General features: G+C 37.1%; 2 protein-coding genes and 1 long non-coding RNA gene across 3 annotated transcripts; 2 read left to right on the top strand and 1 right to left on the bottom strand.

The window, feature by feature from the left end:
• Positions 1-940: 940 nt before the first annotated feature.
• LOC122989965 lies at positions 941-2,612 on the bottom strand. The gene is made up of 3 exons (XR_006405227.1): positions 2,601-2,612; positions 1,129-1,133; positions 941-1,059 (listed from the first exon to the last, which is right to left on the bottom strand). It is a non-coding gene; the product is annotated as an uncharacterized LOC122989965 (long non-coding RNA).
• Positions 2,613-6,391: 3,779 nt separating this feature from the next.
• On the top strand, positions 6,392-8,632 carry LOC122990442. The gene is made up of 6 exons (XM_044363808.1): positions 6,392-6,470; positions 6,631-6,957; positions 7,089-7,454; positions 7,574-7,696; positions 8,087-8,148; positions 8,244-8,632. Exons 1-6 carry the CDS (start codon positions 6,428-6,430, stop codon positions 8,358-8,360), a joined length of 1,038 nt encoding a protein of 345 aa, XP_044219743.1. The 5' UTR covers positions 6,392-6,427; the 3' UTR covers positions 8,361-8,632.
• Positions 8,633-18,493: 9,861 nt separating this feature from the next.
• LOC122990443 (prostaglandin F2 receptor negative regulator-like) lies at positions 18,494-20,556 on the top strand. The gene is made up of 6 exons (XM_044363809.1): positions 18,494-18,575; positions 18,736-19,062; positions 19,219-19,584; positions 19,676-19,795; positions 20,171-20,232; positions 20,336-20,556. The coding sequence occupies exons 1-6, from the start codon at positions 18,533-18,535 to the stop codon at positions 20,450-20,452; spliced, it is 1,035 nt and encodes a 344-aa protein (XP_044219744.1). The 5' UTR covers positions 18,494-18,532; the 3' UTR covers positions 20,453-20,556.
• Positions 20,557-21,924: the final 1,368 nt, after the last annotated feature.

Genomic DNA, 21,924 nt, shown 5'->3' with positions numbered 1-21,924 from the left:
TATAAGGCTGATGAAATATTGCCTAACCCAAATGTTTGACCCCAGTCATCTATTGCTCTATTCCTCCTTTCTGTCAGTAAGCTGAAGTCTCACTTTAATAATGTTAAAATTTTCTGATTTATTTTACACTGTAGTCCACACGATAAGCTATACAATTCTCCATGCTAACTTTAGAGAATTCAGTTTCCCATATGAAATCATCATCTTGGTCATGATGTATAGTTTTTCCTAATTGTCATGCTGACAACGCAAAAGTTGCCTTTTAGTTGTTTGGGTTTATCCAAATTTTAACCAGTTGCTTAGTTTTTCTGACCTGCTGTTCAGGTCCACCAGTAGTTCTCCTCCTTTGATGGGTATAGCCTTGACAAAGTCTCAAGATATGAAAATCTAACAGGTGTATTATATTGTGGGACCTTAACACCCCATAACCTGGACTTTCCCATAACCTGGACTTTTAAGAACCTGTAAGGACATGGTTCCTGATAATGCCTTGTGTTTTCTTTCCTCTGTACTTTCTATGAAGCCCCCGAAGGGTGTTTTTCTTACATTATTCAGAATTTGAGTGAACTTGACATGAAGCTCCAAAACACCTAAATAGCACTTTTCACATTGAAAAAAATTCCCTGATTGACTATAAAGTTGTTCAACAAAACAAGTTTTTTCACTGGGCGTTTTTCTTTTTTTGCTATATATGATATTCTCACACAAAGGTAATGCATGATGGTGACTTTATACTGCACCAGAAAGAAAGGGTAGGTTCCCCTGAATCATATGATGTATAATACTTGATACTCACTGAAAGAATAAGCTCAGAGTTGGAAAAAAAAATATGTCCAGGAGCTTCTTTGTCTGTGTAGGTTTTAGAGGGTTAACGGATATAGAAATGCTCCCTGCAAGTCAAAAGCCCAGGACTCAACCAGCTCTGAACCCTTCTGGAGTTGAGTTGTTATCAAAATCAGCTAAATATTCAGCCATGACTATGAAAATCTTTTAGATAACACTAAGCTTTGCTTTCTGTACTCCAATACAACAAATTCTTCCCAGCACTCCTCTCTCCAACTCCGTCATGACTGAATATTTAGTTGATTTCGACAACAACTCAACTCTTGCAAGATTTCAGAACAAGACTTCTCCTTGAGTGAGACTTGGTTTGACACAATAACAAATAGACTGGATCAAGCAAACAGTAAATAAAAACGTTTTATTTCTCTGTGTGGTCCTTTCCATAATGTTGTCACACTTATAATAACAATCTGAGCCTGTCAGTGACAAAAACAAGCACTTTTAGTGGATGCACATTCACGGGCCGCTATTGCCCTGTCGGATCACATTACAGCCCATTTCAAGGCTGCCAGCTGCAGTGCTCTCAGTCAATACTGAACCAGCTTCAAAAATTGTGGCCTCATTAGTCACTTAGACACAAAAATATGGGAAAATAGGGTCAAAATTGAAAAATACAGCAGTTTCCCTTTAATATAAATCAATGTCTGTTATATGACAAAATAACAGAATGGACTTAAAAACTATAGACTGTGTGAGAATCGAGATTTGTTTTTAAGATAGAGACTGATCGGTCCATTTATCCATCCATAAGGCCTCGCAGCCGCAATTCCACGGCACAGGTAAGGTAGAATTTCCCCAAGCTTTTATTTACCACTACAGCTCTGCATGTAATACAACCATTGGCTTGGACGTAGCATGTGGTAGAATCAAGCGGCAACCTCTGGGGCTGTAAAATGAAGCCAATGCAGAAGTGCCAAAAACTGCAGTTCCTTGAATGGCCACTTCAGGTTGGCTCCAAAAGCGAGTCAATCCCCATAGACCCCCATGTTAAAATGCCCAACTTTACAGCAGAAATAAACATGTTTACAGCCTGGTATAAAAAGAAGGTTTTGGTCTCTATAGCTAATTTCTGCTTTCATGACAACTGTACGGGAGGTGAATTTTTCTATAACTCACCCGTTTAAATTTTATTAAGCCGTAAAGTTATGCATAATGAAGGACATGGCTGCTTTGAGTGACAGGTCCGTCAGCCGCTAGGTGGCTTGTTTCAGCCATTCAGCCCCTCTCTTTGCCACACACTGCCAAGATGGCGATGGCCGGAGCAGCTCACTTTGAGCTTCAAAACCACTCTTCAGAAACCAACGGGTGACGTCACGGTAACTGCGTCCATATTTTTATACAGTATAGGGGTAGAATCCACTGCACAAGACTATGGGCCCTATCTTACAGCTGGCATAAAGCGGCGCCAAGCACCAAGTGTCTTTGCTAGTTTAAGACCGACACAGTTGTCATTTTCCCATCCAGTGCCCACGTTGGTTAAATAGCAAATGCACTTGCACCCATCTGAGCACCCATGGGCATGTTGGTCTTAAAATGAGGTGTGGTCAGGCACATTGTTGGCACATTGCTATATTGAGGCAGCAGACAGCAATACACATAGGTATTTAAACAGACCCGTCAGTTTGAGGGTGTCTGTCAAAACCCAGCAAACGGATATCAACAATGGATCAGACACAGATCAACTTTCCTACTACATCAGTACATGAGGACATGAGAACACTGGTCTTGCCTCCACTGTAATTGCAACTTTAGTTTACAATCACATATCACATATAAATATTAAAATAGAGAGTATAACTAAATACAGGTAAAAGGAACCACATTCCTCCAGGTGTATGTTTGAGTTCAGGTGGTCATAGGTCAGGGGTCACTAAATCTGATATTAATTGTACTAAAGAAAATACCCTGCAGGGTTAATGATGAACAGAAATAAACTCTATTACTCTAGCCTGGACATATATGTAAGTTCTTTCACATATAATGACAGAATAATTAAAGTTATGTACTTCTGTATTTACCAGTAACCTCCTACATTTCTAGCTGTCTGAGGCTGTGCTACTAATACAACATTCAAAGCAACTGTTACTTTACTGACTAAAACGCTGTCCACGCAAAGAATGATAACTATAACGATAACCATAAATATGTAGTTTTAGAAATCATTCTACCTCAAGTAGATTGTGGAGTCCACACCACTATTGTAACGACAATGACAGTTGTAAACGATATCATTGGGATCACTTTCAGAGCAATTTCATGAACAATAGAAACCCTGACAGCCCATCAAAATCCATCCCCTAAACCATAAGGCATGACAAAATCTCCATCTAGCCTGAAATTTACAGTTAAACCTCAAAACCTGCATATATCATCTTAATTCTGGAAACTGACTGATGACTTTATTGGTTTTTGCACCTTTCTCACTACAAACTGATGCACTGTAAATTGGAGCAGAATGACACACACAGCTGATTTCTTAAGATGGGTTTCTCTCTCTTTATTATACAGTGATGCTGGAACTTTGATCTCCATTATAATGTAAAAAAAACATAAAGTTAGCGACCCTTTTAGGCTTTAGATCTGTGCTCATGCCGCGTGTCCCTGCCACAGCGCAAGAAAAGCTGGTCATATGTGTGCTTTTGAGCATCACACTTCAGCATCTGCTGCCACCAGTCAGTGCAGTTTGGTCTGTAAATACTGGAACATCACAGCAACTAGTGTCCTGAAATACTTCTGAGCAACACATTGAATCACCACTCGCCAGTGGACCCATACCTTTCTGATCCTCTGTTTCTTTCTCTGTGCAACATACAGCAGTAACAAGTCATTAATATCCATTTTCCTCAGCTGCCAACACAGCTGGAGTGAACAGCTCGTGCATGGCGCCACTGTTTACAGAGCGTTATCATTAATAAGTGCGGGGATGCTCACATCATTATCGTTATAGTTACTGTTAGGGTTATATTTCTTGGTGTGGACAACCCTTAACTGTCTACCTACTCCAGTTTCTTTTTCTACTCAAACCTGCAATAATTTTGATTATTTTATTTCTATTTTGGCCACTTGAGGGCAGTGGAAACAAGCTATGAGCACAACATTGACATATCATCATATTTTAAAGTTTCTACAATGAACTTTCATTTTTGTTTTCAATTTTGTGTTGATTTTAGCGGCCCTGTAGACAAAAGCGGTAGTGTTCTCCTGGAATGAAGACTTTCCCATGAGCACCATCTCCTTGTGTCATAAGAACTTGATTAGTGCATGTATTTGTTTTGGATGCGAGTGAAAGAAAGATGCTACTTATTTTTAATACTATTTTTCGTTCTTAAACACTTCTGTTTACAGGATGCATAGCGATGAGGTAATGTATCTATTTGTGGCTATGTAAGATCAATAATTGTAATATGAAGATGGTGAAACAAAGTAAACTTTGTTTTAGTACCATTCATACACCTAGGTTACACGTAAGGCTGCATTCACCACCAAATCCAGCAATGCAGCACCTTCCCACAGGGTTGTGTTGAGGTGTCAGTACGTTTATTTGTGCTTTATAACATTAAAATTCTCATGCTTGATAAGAGTCCAGACCTGAACACATCTACATGTCAATATTGAATCATAGTCATAGCACCACCTACTGACAACAGTAAGTCAACCTTATGTGACTAACATCATCCATTTTACATGAAATTTACATGGTGTGGTCTACACATGATAACAACATGACATATAATTAGTGGGTGTTCTCTAGCACTACATAGAGGACACAGAAACTCATAGTTATCTCTTACATACAATGTTCGATATTCATGAAAATGTATATCCATGACAGTTGCCCTCTGGCAAATGTATTGGTGCATTAATATTTCACTTATGTAGAATTGTCTATCTCGTCCGATAATCCTGACAATTCAGAGATGTGTCAACCGTCCTCCAGTAGTGATACAACGGCTGCCGCTCCCTCCAATGCACATGAGGTGCGAAGACCCGTTCATCGCTGCTAGTAGCTTTAATTGAATTTTCTTTCTGATACTGTTTTTTCACAGTTTGTTCCAGTAAAATCCTCACAGGCCACTCCTGTCTTCAACCACTGTTGGAGGTGTGTTTAGCTCACTGAAGAGCTGTGCACCTACACGCAGAGTGTAAAATTTTTCTTTGGTCTTTAATTGTGTTAACACAAATTTTATGTCTGAAAACTAATCGTTGTCTCAATCTGAAATTACTGCTGCAATAAAAATTCTTAAAGTAAATGGCTAAAATGCTTTTCATGTGTAATACTAACTGTGTTTAGAGTCTGAAACACATTCACTATTGCAACATGAAAATAAGTAAACTTGTTTCCTATTAAAACATGTACCAGATCAAGTGCTAATGTTAAAATATAGAAGTCATGGTTTCATATTTAAGTCAAATTAATCAATTCATACTATTCTTACATTTCAGTTTAATACATTTTAATAGTTTATGGACCTGCAGACATCCTCCCTGCTTCATAACTCTAAAAGAGTTTTCCATTTTAGCCTCTTTAGCTAATTGTTTTTGTTTTTGGCCCACAAATTCTTTGGCAAACAGAATGAATAGTGAAGTGGAAGTGAGGAACTTGGTCGCCTCAGATCTGAGCAGCCATCTCTGCAGGTTTAGAAATGGCCCATTCAGACTTCATGTCCTCAAATGTTCCCACAACACAAAAAAAACTCAATGTCAGGCTAACATCTTTCAGTCAGACATTCCTGTTTGACCGTCATGTCACAGTTAGACTCATCGTCTCTGGGTCAGATGAATCTGTCCGTCACTACGTCTTCCTTCCTGCTGATAACAGCCTGAACAAAGCTCTGCCTCCCACTCGTAGCCTCATCAAGCACATCCCCACCTTTAATCTACGCAACCACAGAGGCTGTAGTCCTTCCAGCCTACTCGTGCCATAACAAACCTCCCATCTGCTTTATGTCTATTTTGGCCTCAAAGTATAAGGCTGATGAAATATTGTCTAACCCAAATGTTCAACCCTAATCATCTATTGCTCTATTCCTCCTTTCTGTCAGTAAACTGAAGCTTCACTTTAGTAATGTCAAAATTTTCTGATTTATTTTACACTGTAGTCCACATGATAAGCTATACAATTCTCCATGCTAACTTTAGAAAATTCAGTTTCCCATATGAAATCATCATCTTGGTCATGATGTATAGTTTTTCCTAATTGTCGTGCTGACAACGCAAAAGTTGCCTTTTAGTTGTTTGGGTTTACCTACACGCAGAGTGAGGGCAGAAGCTGGACATGCCGACCAATGATGAAAAGCACTACAAGATGAGAGCATTAATAGAAGAGTTCCCTAAATTCATAAAATCAAAAATCTTTGAGATTATCATTAAAATGATTGAGTGAATGGTGAAGAATGAGAGGTGAAATATGCTTCACAAAGAACAGGATAAGATCAATGTGACAGGAAGTGCACTTTGAATCTTGATTCTGTGTTAACCAATCACATGCATTTCTCAGTGTGACATTCAGTATCGTGGCCACGTCACATCACCTCCTTTGCTCAGTGAAATACCAGAAAGGTTCCTAACAAGAGACAATGTCAAGATGATTGTGTTATGGGTAACACTGCTTGTTCTTCATCAAGGATGTAAGTGCCATCTAATTCTGTGCATTCTGTATACAATTAAGAATTTGCATTTCAACAAGATGTTTGAAGGTTCATGTATCATCTTTTTGCATAATACATTTTGTACATCATACAATAATTGTTATTTACAATGTGTATTCTATATCTTCATTTCATTCAGATACGCTGGTTCCAGTGATCACAGTTCAACTTGGTGAACCTGCAAACTTGACATGTGCCTCGCGTAATTATGATCTCAGCAGAATAAATCTCTATTGGTACAAACAAACTGCTGGTGATACTCTGAAATTAATTGTGAAACTGTATGGATCTACAACACCTCAGTATGGACCAGAGTTTTCTCCCTCAAGATTGAACGTACATACTGACGAGAATTTTAGTAACCTGACCATTTTGACGACAACCCAAGAAGACGAGGGAATGTACCATTGTGCATTCGTGGAGTGGATTGATTATGAATGGAGCGGGACATATTTGTTTGTAAAAGGTAATAATGTGATCTGTTTTACTTTAACTTTAAAGTGTCTCTAAATTTCTCAATTTCATTACAAAATTCAAATTTATATTTTCAAAATGTGTATGTGGATCTCAAAATTTTGACATTTTTGCATTGCATAGGAAACACTGAAAGGACATCAAACTATACTGTTGTTCAGTGGCCAACAGTATCTGATCCAGTCCGTCCAGGAGACTCTGTGACTCTCCAGTGTTCAATCCTCTCTGACTACAAGAACAAGACGTGTCCAGGAGTACACAGTGTTTACTGGTTCAGAGCCAGATCAGATGCATCTCATCTAGACTTTATCTACACTGATGGAAGTAGCCGTGATGAATGTAGAAAGAAAACTGGCATTCACTCGTCTCCAAAGAGCTGTGTCTATCGCTTCCCTAAAAACATCAGCTCCTCTGATGCTGGGACTTATTACTGTGCTGTGGCCACATGTGGAGAGATATTATTTGGAAATGGAACTAAACTGGAACTTGGTATGATTTAGTGTTCAATAATGAAAGTAATACTCAAATTATGTTGATAACATCATGATTGATAAGTCTCTTTAAGAGACATTGATACATCTTTCTTTTTGTGTGTGTTTGTTTTCTAGTGCAAACAACACATTCACTATTTATTGGAATAGTGATATTAACAGTCTGCTTGGCCATGTCTGTTGCTGCAAATGTCGTCTTCATCTGCAACCGAAGTCTAAGAGTATGTGAACAATATAAAGGTAAGTGTTGTAACAAACTAAATGCTTCTTTTAGATTGAAAACATGTTCTGATGTATGACATATTCATTTATTTATACATTTTATGTTCAAGTTTGGACAAACCTTTACAGTATAGGTTCTTGGGTAAAATCATGTCATATTGTATATTATTAATGAACTTTTGAACAGCAGCAGCAACATGCATTCAAAAGACAAAGATTTAAATCTTCATAGAGGTTGTTTTTCCTTTGTGTGCCTCATTAAATTCTCTGATCATATTTTATCTGAATAGTCAAAGAAAATGTCCACATTTACGATTTTTATTTTATGACATTATACTCTTACTAAAAAGTCAGATTAAGTTCCTTTATCTATCAAATACTTATTTTTATGATTTAATTCATCTGTAGGAATGGAAAGCACTATTTCAGAAGCTCGACATGACAACTTGCGTCAACCAGTACATGATATTGTGAGTGAAAAAACAAAATTTAATGTATTGTTGTTCCATTAAAGACACCATATATATATCACTTTATATATATAACTGTTTTATTTGCTGCACAGACTGAAGCTGATGACAGAATGAACTACGCTGCACTGAATTTCTCAGAAAGAAAAGCAACGAGAGGAAGAAAGAAGAAAGACTTTTCAGAGGATTGTGTGTACTCTCAAGTTAAATGATGATACTGTTGATAATATTGAGCACTTGCATCTATTTGTGATTGTTTTGTTGTGTTTTTTTTTTTATCTTGGCTAAATATTAAATATTAACCTTTACTTAAAAAAATTACTTTATTGTTGACACAATTAGGACTATCATAGTCTATAACACAGTATTGTTGCCTTTCTTAAATATCATATTTATCATCTTTATCATATCAATGTTATCTTTGGTCTTTAATTGTATTAACACAAAATTTTGTGTTTGAAAACTGCTCGTTGTGTCAATATGAAATTACTGCTGCAATAAAAATTCTTGTAGTAAATGGCTCAAATGCTTCTTTTTTTGCTATATATGATATTCTCACACAAAGGTAATGCATGATGGTGACTTTACACTGCACCAGAAAGAAAGGGTAGGTTCCCCTGAATCATATGATGTATAATACTTGATACTCACTGAAAGAATAAGCTCAGAGTTGGAAAAAAAATATGTCCAGGAGCTTCTTTGTCTGTGTAGGTTTTAGAGGGTTAATGGATGTAGAAATGCTCCCTGCAAGTCAAAAGCCCAGGACTCAACCAGCTCTGAACGCTTCTGGAGTTGAGTTGTTATCAAAATCAGCTAAATATTCAGCCATGACTTTGAAAATCTTTTAGATAACACTAAGCTCTGCTTTCTGTACTCCAACACAACAAATTCCTCCCAGCACTCCTCTCTCCAACTCCGTCATGACTGAATATTTAGTTGATTTCGACAACAACTCAACTGTTGCAAGACTTCAGAACAAGACTTCTCCTTGAGTGAGACTTGGTTTGACACAATAACAAACAGACTGGATCAAGCAAAGGGTAAATAAAAAAGTTTTATTTCTCTGTGTGGCCCTTTCCATAATGTTGTCACACTTATAATAACAATGTGAGCCTGTCAGTGACAAAAACAAGCACGTTTAGTGGACGTACATTCACGGGCCGCTATTGCCCTGTCGGATCACATTACAGCCCATTTCAAGGCTGCCGGCTGCAGTGCTCTCAGTCAATACTGGAAACAAGCTATGAACACAACATTGACATATCATCACATTTTAAAGTTACTACAATGAACTTTCATTTTGTGTTGATTTTAGCAGCCCCTGTAGACAAAAGCGGTGGTGTTTTCTTAGAATGAAGACTGCATTTCCCATGAGCACCATCTCCTCGTGTCATAAGAACTTGATTAGTGCATGTATTTGTCTTGAATGCGAGTGAAAGAAAGATGCTACTTATTTTTAATACCATTTTTCGTTCTTAAACACTTCTGTTTACAGGATGCATAGCGATGAGGTAATGTATCTATTTGTGGCTATGTAAGATCAATAATTGTAATATGAAGATGGTGAAACAAAGTAAACTTTGTTTTAGTACCGTTCATACACCTAGGTTACACGTAAGGTTGCAACCTTCCCAAAGGGTTGTGTGGAGGTGTTGGCGTGTTTATCTGTGCTTTATAACGTTACCCCTGTGAAACAATGAGAAAATAACGTTTTATTTCTCAGATTCAATCCATTGTTCTCACTACACCGCCAAATGCTCTCTTCATTCACTCTCTAGCTTGCTCAACCACCGCTGCTCTCTCTCTCTGTTTGTGCTTTCAACTCGCTCACACTCTCTCTCTTTTTCTCTCATCTTTTTTAAAATGAGTCGAGCAATTGACAATAAGTCTAACTTTGCTTTTAACATTATCAAATGAAGAGAAATTTCCTCCCCATGTCCCCGTAAGGTCTTTGTACTCCCTCATACTACAATGCTACGTGTAATGTAAACATAGGCTCTTCCAGTCTGCGTGCCATAAAACATTTCATCTGATTTTGCAAGGAATCTGACCCAGTGGCAGGCATTCAGAATAACTGTATAAAATAGCCATCTTCTCACTGTAGGTCATATAGAAGCATCAGAGGCATCATGAGACTGTTTCATAACCAGTTAAAAGTTCCTGTAGTAACTTTAAGTTGATATGGTGAACTTATTAGCTAGCTGCTTATTTACACATCCAGCAGTTACGAAGCAACATTATCATTCATCTGGAATCATGTTTTTGGACACCTGGTGAATGTAAGTCCAATGTTGACTATCTTTTAGCTCTGTTTTTCATCTCAACCAACTCCTGAGGGAAACATCTTGCTCTTTTGCAGCTAAATGCCCAACTATGATCACCAGCTAGTTGCTAACTGTGTCTGTTTGTCATTTGGTGCTGAGCAGGTAGTACATAGGTAGTGCTTTTTTTGGCGCTATGAGAACAGTGAGAGCGAACCAAAAGTCGCAAATAGACAGCTAACAATGACCTAAAACTTGTTATGAAGCCCCATAAAGCCGAGGTACACAGAAGGTTCATCAGTACGAGTGATGCCTCTCACATAACATATTGTTATTTGACACAGTATCGATTATAGCCTCTTTAATGTTGATCTGTACTAATGATACTTTATTTCATCATACAAGCGGGACAACGTAACTAGTTTAACATTTTACTTGTGTGAATCCAGTTTTCTTGTTTCTGTACTAGTTCGTCTTGACAGTAGGTTCAGTCAGACACTTGTTTATGGTATCTTGTCTTTTTCTGATTTGTAATCAATATCATTAGGGCCTGAGCATGAAAGTGCCTCGTTACTTTTAGCATTTTTGAGGTGCTAGGGGTGCTCAAAAACTCACGAAACTTTGCACATGCATCAGAAGTGGCATAACTTGATATCTGATATAGGTCTTGGGTCTGGGTGTGGCAAAATGGCTCGAGGACACCCCCACCTTTAAATTTGACATACATGTCCGAAATTTGGCACTCAGATGTACCATCTCCAGACTTTAAAAAAAGCCTCTTGGAGCCATAACCTAAGTCCAACAGGAAGTCAGACATTTGAATTTATTGTGCAATTTTTTTGCAAAGTGAAGCCATTTACAGGGGTTGTACTTTAATGAACTCCTCTGAGAGAATTCACCTGAACGACTTCAAATTTGGTAGGTGACATCTGAAGAACTTTGTGACGCTAAATTGCAAAGCTTTTGAATTTTCATGGAACATTTTTGGTGTGGCGTGCCAGTCAATTTTGCCCAAAATATGAAACAGGAAGTTGTTGTAACTCCACTTTACATTGTCCAATCTGCCACAAAATCCTCATGCTTGATAAGAGTCCAGACCTGAACACATCTACATGTCAATATTGAATCATAGTCATAGCACAACCTACTGACAACAGTAAGTCAACCTTATGTGACAAACATCATCCATTTTACATGAAATTTACATGGTGTGGTCTCCACATGATATACAACAACATAACATATAATTAGTGGGTGTTCTCTAGCACTACATAGTGGACACAGAAACTGATAGTTATCTCTTACATACAATGTCTGATATTCATGAAAATGTATATCCATGACAGTCGCCCTCTGGTAAATATATTGCTGCATTAATATTTCACTTATGTAGAATTGTCTACGGGCAACAGGAAGTGAAAACTAAGTGACACATAGTTCCGCAACTGTATACACAATTTACAATATGTCATCTCCAGCACCAAATACTGCACACAGGAAATAATATTTTACCCATTCACTAAGTGTCCAAGTGCGAGGACCCGTTCATCGCTGCTTGCAGCTTTAATTTAATTTTCTTTCTGATACTGGTTTTTCACAGTTTGTTCCAGTAAAATCCTCACAGGCCACTCCTGTCTTCAACCACTGTTGGAAGTGTGTTTAACTCGCTGCAGAGCTTTGCACCTACAAGTAGAGTGAGGACAGAAGCTGGACATGCTGACCAAAGATGAAAAGCACTACAAGATGAGAGCATTAATGGAAGAGTTCCCAAAATTCATAAAATCAAAAATCTTTGAGATTATAATTAAGATGACTGAGTGAATGGTGAACAATGAGAGGTGAAATATGCTTCACAAAGAACAGGATAAGATCAATGTGACAGGAAGTGCACTTTGAATGTAGATTCTGTGTTAACCAATCAAATGCATTTCTCAGTGTGACATTCAGTATCGTGGCCACGTTACATCACGTCCTTTACTCAGTGAAATACCAGAAAGGTTCCTAACAAGAGACAATGTCAAGATGATCGTGTTATGGGTAACACTGCTTGTTCTTCATCAAGGATGTAAGTACCATCTAATTCTGTGCATTCTGTATACAACTAAGAATTTGCATTTTGACAAGATGTTTGAAGGTTCATATATCATCTTTTTTCATAATACATTTTCTACATCATACAATAATTGTTATTTACAATGTGTATTCTATATTTTCACTTAATTCAGATACGCTGGTTCCAGTGATCACGGTTCAACTTGGTGAACCTGTAAACTTGACATGTGCTTTGCGTAATTATGATCTCAGCAGAATAAATCTCTATTGGTACAAGCAGAGTGCCGGTGATACTCTGAAATTAATTGTGAAACTGTATGGATCTACAACACCTCAGTATGAACCAGAGTTTTCTCCCTCAAGATTGAACATACATACTGAAAAGAATTTTAGTAACCTGACCATTTTGAGGACAACCGAAGAAGACGAGGGAATGTACCATTGTGAAATCACGGACTGGGTTAATTATGAATGGAGCGGGACATATTTGTTTGTAAAAGGTAGTAATGTGATCTATTTTACTTTAACTTTAAAGTGTCTCTAAATTTCCCAATTTCATTACAAAATTCAAATGTATATTTTCAAAATGTGTATGTGGATCTCAAAATTTTGACGTATTTTTCCATCGCATAGGAAACAGTGAAAGAACATCAAACTATACTGTTGTTCAGTGGCCGACAGTATCTGATCCAGTCCGTTCAGGAGACTCTGTGACTCTCCAGTGTTCAATCCTCTCTGACTACAAGAACAAGACGTGTCCAGGAGTACACAGTGTTTACTGGTTCAGAGCCAGATCAAATGCATCTCATCCAGACCTCATCTACACTGACAGAAGTAGCCGTGATGAATGTAGAAAGAAAACTGGCATTCACTCGTCTCCAAAGAGCTGTGTCTATCACTTCTCTAAAAACGTCATCTCCTCTGATGATGGGACTTATTACTGTGCTGTGGCCACATGTGGAGAGATATTATTTGGAAATGGAACTAAACTGGAACGTGGTATGATTTAGTGGTCAATAATTAAAGTAATACTCAAATTATGTTGATAACATCATGATTGATAAGTCTCTTTAATCTTTGATACATCTTTCTTTTTGTGTGTGTTTGTTTTCTAGTGCAAACAACACATTCACTATTTATTGGAATAGTGATATTAACAGTCTGCTTGACCATTTCTGTTGTTGCAAATGTCGTCTGCATCTGCAACCGAAGTGTAAGAGTACGTGAACAATATAAAGGTAAGTGTTGTAACAAACTAAATGCTTCTTTTAGATTGAAAACATGTTCTGATGTATGACATATTCATTTATTTATACATTTTATGTTCAAGTTTGGACAAACCTTTACAGTATAGGTTCTTGGGTAAAATCATGTCATATTGTATATTATTATTGAACTTTTGAACAACAGCAGCAACATGCATTCAAAAGACAAACATTTAAGTCTCCATAGAGGTTGTTTTTCCTTTGTGTGCCTCATTAAATTCTCTGATCATATTTTATCTGAATAGTCAAAGAAAATGTCCACATTTACGATTTTTATTTTATGACATTATACTCTTACTAAAAAGTCAGATTAAGTTCCTTTATCTATCAAATACTTATTTTTATGATTTAATTCATTTGTAGGAATGGAAAGCACTATTCCAGAAGCTCGACATGACAACTCACGTCAGCCGGTACATGATATTGTGAGTGAAAAAAAAAAGATGTATTGTTATTCTATTATGGTTGCACTAGGGTTGTATGTCACTTTATATATATAACTATTTTATTTGCTGCACAGACTGAAGCTGATGACAGAATGAACTACGCTGCACTGAATTTCTCAGAAAGAAAAGCAACAAGAGGAAGAAAGAAGAAAGAGTTTTCAGAGGACTGTGTGTACTCTCAAGTTAAATGATGATACTGTTGATAATATTGAGCACTTGCATCTGTTTGTGATTGTTTTGTAGTATTTTTTTTTATCTTGGCTAAATATTAAATATTAACCTTTACTCAAAAAAATTACTTTATTGTTGACACAATTTGGACTATCATAATCTATAACACTGTATTGTTGCCTTTCTTAAATATCATATTTATCATCTTTATCATATCAATGTTATCTTTGGTCTTTAATTGTCTTAACACAAAATTTTGTGTTTGAAAACTGATCGTTGTGTTGATGTGAAATTACTGCTGCAATAAAAATTCTTGTAGTAAATGGCTCAAATGCTTCTATTTTTTTACTATATATGATATTCTCACACAAAGGTAATGCATGATGGTGACTTTACACTGCACTAGAAAGAAAGGGTAGGTTCCCCTGAATCATATGATGTATAATACTTGATACTCACTGAAAGAATAAGCTCAGAGTTGGAAAAAAAATATGTCTAGGCGCTTCTTTGTCTGTGTAGGTTTTAGAGGGTTAACGGATGTAGAAATGCTCCCTGCAAGTCAAAAGCCCAGGACTCAACCAGCTCTGAACGCTTCTGGAGTTGAGTTGTTATCAAAATCAGCTAAATATTCAGCCATGACTTTGAAAATCTTTTAGATAACACTAAGCTCTGCTTTCTGTACTCCAACACAACAAATTCCTCCCAGCACTCCTCTCTCCAACTCCGTCATGACTGAATATTTAGTTGATTTCGACAACAACTCAACTCTTGCAAGATTTCAGAACAAGACTTCTCCTTGAGTGAGACTTGGTTTGACACAATAACAAATAGACTGGATCAAGCAAAGGGTAAATAAAAAAGTTTTATTTCTCTGTGTGGCCCTTTCCATTATGTTGTCACACTTATAATAACAATCTGAGCCTATCAGTAACAAAAACAAGCACATTTAGTGGACGTACATTCACGGGCCGCTATTGCCCTGTCGGATCACATTACAGCCCATTTCAAGGCTGCCGGCTGCAGTGCTCTCAGTCAATACTGGAAACAAGCTATGAACACAACATTGACATATCATCACATTTTAAAGTTACTACAATGAACTTTCATTTTGTGTTGATTTTAGCGGCCCCCGTTGACAAAAGTGGTAGTGTTTTCTTAGAATGAAGACTGCATTTCCCATGAGCACCATCTCCTTGTGTCATAAGAACTTGATTAGTGCATGTATTTGTCTTGGATGCAAGTGAAAGAAAGATGCTACTTATTTTTAACACTATTTTTCATTCTGAAACACTTCTGTTTACAGGATGCATAGCGATGAGGTAATGTATCTATTTGTGGCTATGTAAGATCAATAATTGTAATATGAAGATGGTCAAACAAAGTAAACTTTGTTTTAGTACCGTTCATACACCTAGGTTACACGTAAGGCTGCATTGCATTGCAACCTTCCCAAAGGGTTGTGTGGAGGTGTTGGCGTGTTTATCTGTGCTCTATAATGTTACCCCTGTGAAACAATGAGAAAATAACGTTTTATTTCTCAGATTCAATCCATTGTTCTCACTACACCGCCAAACGCTCTCTTCATTCACTCTCTAGCTTGCTCAACCACCGCTGCTCTCTCTCTCTGTTTGTGCTTTCAGCTCGCTCACACTCTCTCTCTTTTTCTCTCGTCTTTTTTAAAATGAGTCGAGCAATTGACAATAAGTCTAACTTTACTTTTAACATTATCAAATGAAGAGAAATTTCTTCCCCATGTCCCCGTAAGGTCTTTGTACTCCCTCATACTACAATGCTACGTGTAATGTAAACATAGGCTCTTCCAGTCTGCGTGCCATAAAGCATTTCATCTGATTTCATGGGGAATCTGACCTGGTGGCAGGCATTTAGAATAACTGTATAAAAATAGCCATCTTCTCACTGTAGGTCATAAAGAAGCATCAGAGGCATCATGAGACTGTTTCATAACCAGTTAAAAGTTCCTGTAGTAACTTTAAGTTGATATGGTGAACTTGTTAGCTAGCTGCTTATTTACACATCCAGCAGTTACGAAGCAACATTATCATTCATCTGGAATCATGTTTTTGGACACCTGGTGAATGTAAGTCCAATATTGACTATCTTTTAGCTCTGTTTGTCATCTCAACCAACTCCTGAGGGAAACATCTTGCTCTTTTGCAGCTAAATGCCCAACTATGATCGCCAGCTAGTTGCTAACTGTATCTGTTTGTCATTTGGTGCTGAGCAGGTAGTACGCAGTGGGTATTTAGTGCTTTTTTTGGCGCTATGAGAACAGTGAAAGCGAACCAAAAGTTGCAAATCAGACAGCTAAACAATGACCTAAAACTTGTTATGAAGCCCCATAAAGCCAAGGTTCACAAAAGGTTCATCAGTACGAGTGATGCCTCTCACATAACACATTGTTATTTGACACAGTATCGATTATAGCCTCTTTAATGTTGATCTTTACTAATGATACTTTATTTCATCATATATGCAGGACAACGTAACTAGTTTAACATTTTACTTGTGTGAATCCAGTTTTCTTGTTTCTGTACTAGTTCATCTTGACAGTAGGTTCAGTCAGACACTTGTTTATGCTATCTTGTCTTTTTCTGATCTGTAATCAATATCATTAGGGCCCAAGCATGAAAGTGCCTCGTTACTTTTAGCATTTTTGAGGTGCTAGGGTTGCTCAAAAACTCACGAAACTTTGCACATGCATCAGAAGTGGCATAACTTGATATCTGATATAGGTCTTGGGTCTGGGTGTGGCAAAATGGCTTGAGGACACCCCCACCTTTAAATTTGACATAGATGTCCGAAATTTGGTACGCAGATGTACCATCTCCAGACTTTAAAAAAAGCCTCTTGGAGCCATAACCTAAGTCCAACAGGAAGTCAGACATTTGAATTTACTGTGCAATTTTTTTGCAAAGTGAAGCCATTTACAGGTGTTGTACTTTAATGAACTCATCTGAGAGAATTCACCTGAACGACTTCAAATTTGGTAGGTGACATCTAAAGAACTTTGTGACGCTAAATTGCAAAGCTTTTGAATTTTCATGGAACATTTTTGGTGTGGTGTGCCAGTCAATTTTGCCAAAAATATGAAACAGGAAGTTGTTGTAACTCCACTTTACATTGTCCAATCTGCCACAAAATCCTCATGCTTGATAAGAGTCCAGACCTGAACACATCTACATGTCAATATTGAATCATAGTCATAGCACCACCTACTGACAACAGTAAGTCAACGTTATGTGACAAACATCATCCATTTTACATGAAATTTACATGGTGTGGTCTCCACATGATATACAACAACATGACATATAATTAGTGGGTGTTCTCTAGCACTACATAGTGGACACAGAAACTGATAGTTATCTCTTACATACAATGTCCAATATTCATGAAAATGTATATCCATGACAGTCGCCCTCTGGTAAATATATTGGTGCATTAATATTTCACTTATGTAGTATTGTCTACAGGCAACAGGAAGTGAAGCCTAAGTGACACATAGTTCCTCAACTGTATACACAATTTACAATATGTCATCTCCAGCTCCAAATACTGCACACAGGAAATAATATTTTACCCATTCACAAAATGTCTGATAATCCTGACAATTCAGAGCTGTGTCAACCGTCCTCCAGTAGTGATACAACAGCTGCCGCTCCCTCCAGTGCACGAGGTGCGAGGACCCGTTCATCGCTGCTTGCAGCTTTAATTGAATTTTCTTTCTGATACTGGTTTTTCACAGTTTGTTCCAGTAAAATCCTCACAGGCCACTCCTTTCTTCAACCACTGTTGGAAGTGTGTTTAACTCGCTGCAGAGCTGTGCACCTACACGTAGAGTGAGGACAGATGCTGGACATGCCGACCAAAGATGAAAAGCACTACAAGATGAGAGCAGTAATAGAAGAGTTCCCAAAATTCATAAAATCAAAAATCTTTGAGATTATAATTAAGATGACTGAGTAAATGGTGAAGAATGAGAGGTGAAATATGCTTCACAAAGAACAGGATAAGATCAATATGACAGGAAGTTTGTCTTTGAATGTAGATTCTGTGATAACCAATCAAATGCATTTCTCTGTGTGACATTCAGTATCGTGGCCACGTCACATCACCTCCTTTACTCAGTGAAATACCAGAAAGGTTCCTAACAAGAGACAATGTGAAGATGATCGTGTTATGGGTAACACTGCTTGTTCTTCATCAAGGATGTAAGTACCATCTAATTCTGTGCATTCTCTATGCAATTAAGAATTTGCATTTTGACAAGATGTTTGTAGGTTCATATATCAGCTTTTTGCATAATACATTTTGTACATCATACAATAATTGTTCTTTACAATGTGTATTCTATATTTTCATTTCATTCAGATTCACTGATTCCAGTGATCACAGTTCAACCTGGTGAACCTGCAACCTTGAGATGTACTTTGCATAATTATGATTTAAACACTAAAAAACTCTACTGGTACAAGCAGAGTGCCGGTGATACTCTGAAATTAATTGTGAAACTGTATGGATCTACAACACCTGAGTATGAACCAGAGTTTTCTCCCTCAAGATTGAACATACATACTGAAAAGAATTTTAGTAACCTGACCATTTTGAGGACAACCCAAGAAGATGAGGGAATATACCATTGTGCAATCACGGACTGGGTTAATACTAAATGGAATGGGACATATTTGTTAGTTAAAGGTAATAATGTGATCTATTTTACTTTAACTATTAAGTGTCGCTAAATTTCCCAATTTCATTACAAAATTTGAATTTATGTTTGAGATATACTTCAATACCAGTTTTCAAAATGTGTGTGAAGGTCTCTAATTTTTAACATAGTTTTGCATTGCATAGGAAACACTGAAAGGACATCAAACTATACTGTTGTTCAGTGGCCGACAGTATCTGATCCAGTCCGTCCAGGAGACTCTGTGACTCTCCAGTGTTCAGTCCTCTCTGACTACAAGAACAAGACGTGTCCAGGAGTACACAGTGTTTACTGGTTCAGAGCCGGATCAGATGCATCTCATCCAGACTTCATCTACACTGATGGAAGTAGCCGTGATGAATGTAGAAAGAAAACTGGCATTCACTCGTCTCCAAAGAGCTGTGTCTATCGCTTCTCTAAAAACGTCAGCTCCTCTGATGCTGGGACTTATTACTGTGCTGTGGCCACATGTGGAGAGATATTATTTGGAAATGGAACTAAACTGGAACTTGGTATGATTTAGTGTTCAATAATGAAAGTAATACTCAAATTATGTTGATAACATCATGATTGATAAGTCTTTCCTGTTGGTTTGTTTTCTAGTGCAAACACATTCACTATTTATTGGAATAGTGATATTAATAGTCTGCTTGGCCATTTCTGTTGTTGCAAATGTCGTCTTCATCTGCAACCGAAGTGTAAGAGTACGTGAACAATATAAAGGTAAGTGTTGTACAAACTAAATGCTTCTGTTAGATTGAAAACATGTTCTGATGTATGACATATTAATTTATTTATACATTTTATGGACAAGTTTGGACAAACCTTTACAGTATAGGTTCTTGGGTAAAATCATGTCATATTGTATATTATTAATGAACTTTTGAACAACAGCAGCAACATGCATTCAAAAGACAAACATTTAAATCTTCATAGAGGTTGTTTTTCCTTAATTCTCTGACTATATTTTATATGAATAATCAAAGAAAATGTCCACTTTTACGATTTTTATTTTATGACATTATACTCTCACTAAAAAGTCCAATTAAGTTCCTTTATCTATCAAATACTTATTTTTATGATTTAATTAATTTGTAGGAATGGAAAGCACTATTTCAGAAGCTCGACATGGCAACTTGCGTCAAGTGGTACATGATATTGTGAGTGAAAAAACAAAATTTAATGTATTGTGTAATGTATTGTCCATTAAAGACACCGTATATATATCACTTTATATATATAACCATTTTATTTGCTGCGCAGACTGAAGCTGAAGACAAAATGAACTACGCTGCACTGAATTTCTCAGAAAGAAAAGCAACGAGAGGAAGAAAGAAGAAAGACTTTTCAGAGGACTGTGTGTACTCTCAAGTTAAATGATGATACTGTTGATAATATTGAGCACTTGCATCTGTTTGTGATTGTTTTGTAGTATTTTTTTTTTTTTTATCTTGGCTAAATATTAAATATTAACCCTTACTCAAAAAAATTACTTTATTGTTGACACAATTAGGACTATCATAATCTATAACACAGTATTGTTGGCTTTCTTAAATATCATATTTATCATCTTTATCATATTAATGTTATCTTTGGTCTTTAATTGTCTTAACACAAAATTTTGTGTTTGAAAACTGATCGTTGTGTCAATATGAAATTACTGCTGCCATAAAAATTCTTGTAGTAAATGGCTCAAATGCTTCTTTTTTTGCTATATATGATATTCTCACACAAAGGTAATGCATGATGGTGACTTTACACTGCACTAGAAAGAAAGGGTAGGTTCCCCTGAATCATATGATGTATAACACTTGATACTCACTGAAAGACTAAGCTCAGAGTTGGAAAAAAAAATATGTTCAGGAGCTTCTTTGTCTGTGTAGGTTTTAGAGGGTTAACGGATGTAGAAATGCTCCCTGCAAGTCAAAAGCCCAGGACTCAACCAGCTCTGAACGCTTCTGGAGTTGAGTTGTTATCAAAATCAGCTAAATATTCAGCCATGACTTTGAAATCTTTTAGATAACACTAAGCTCTGCTTTCTGTACTCCAACACAACAAATTCTTCCCAGCACTCCTCTCTCCAACTCCATCATGACTGAATATTTAGTTGATTTCGACAACAACTCAACTGTTGCAAGATTTCAGGACAAGACTTCTCCTTGAGTGAGACTTGGTTTGACACAATAACAAACAGACTGGATCAAGCAAAGGGTAAATAAAAAAGTTTTATTTCTCTGTGTGGCCCTTTCCATAATGTTGTCACACTTAAAATAACAATCTGAGCCTGTCAGTGACAAAAACAAGCACGTTTAGTGGACGTACATTCACGGGCCGCTATTGCCCTGTCGGATCACATTACAGCCCATTTCAAGGCTGCCGGCTGCAGTGCTCTCAGTCAATACTGGAAACAAGCTATGAACACAACATTGACATATCATCACATTTTAAAGTTACTACAATGAACTTTCATTTTGTGTTGATTTTAGCGGCCCCTGTAGACAAAAGCGGTAGTGTTTTCTTGGAATGAAGACTGCATTTCCCATGAGCACCATCTCCTTGTGTCATAAGAACTTGATTAGTGCATGTATTTGTCTTGAATGCGAGTGAAAGAAAGATGCTACTTATTTTTAATACTATTTTTCATTCTTAAACACTTCTGTTTACAGGATGCACAGCGATGAGGTAATGTATCTATTTGTGGCTATGTAAGATCAATAATTGTAATATGAAGATGGTCAAACAAAGTAAACTTTGTTTTAGTACCGTTCATACACCTAGGTTACACATAAGGTTGCATTGCATTGCAACCTTCCCAAAGGGTTGTGTTGAGGTGTTGGCGTGTTTATCTGTGC

The sequence above is a fragment of the Thunnus albacares genome, chromosome 10, assembly GCF_914725855.1.
Source record: "Thunnus albacares chromosome 10, fThuAlb1.1, whole genome shotgun sequence".
Taxonomy (NCBI): domain Eukaryota; kingdom Metazoa; phylum Chordata; class Actinopteri; order Scombriformes; family Scombridae; genus Thunnus; species Thunnus albacares.
Note: the sequence above shows the minus strand (reverse complement) of the source record. Positions and strands in the feature narration are given on the sequence as shown.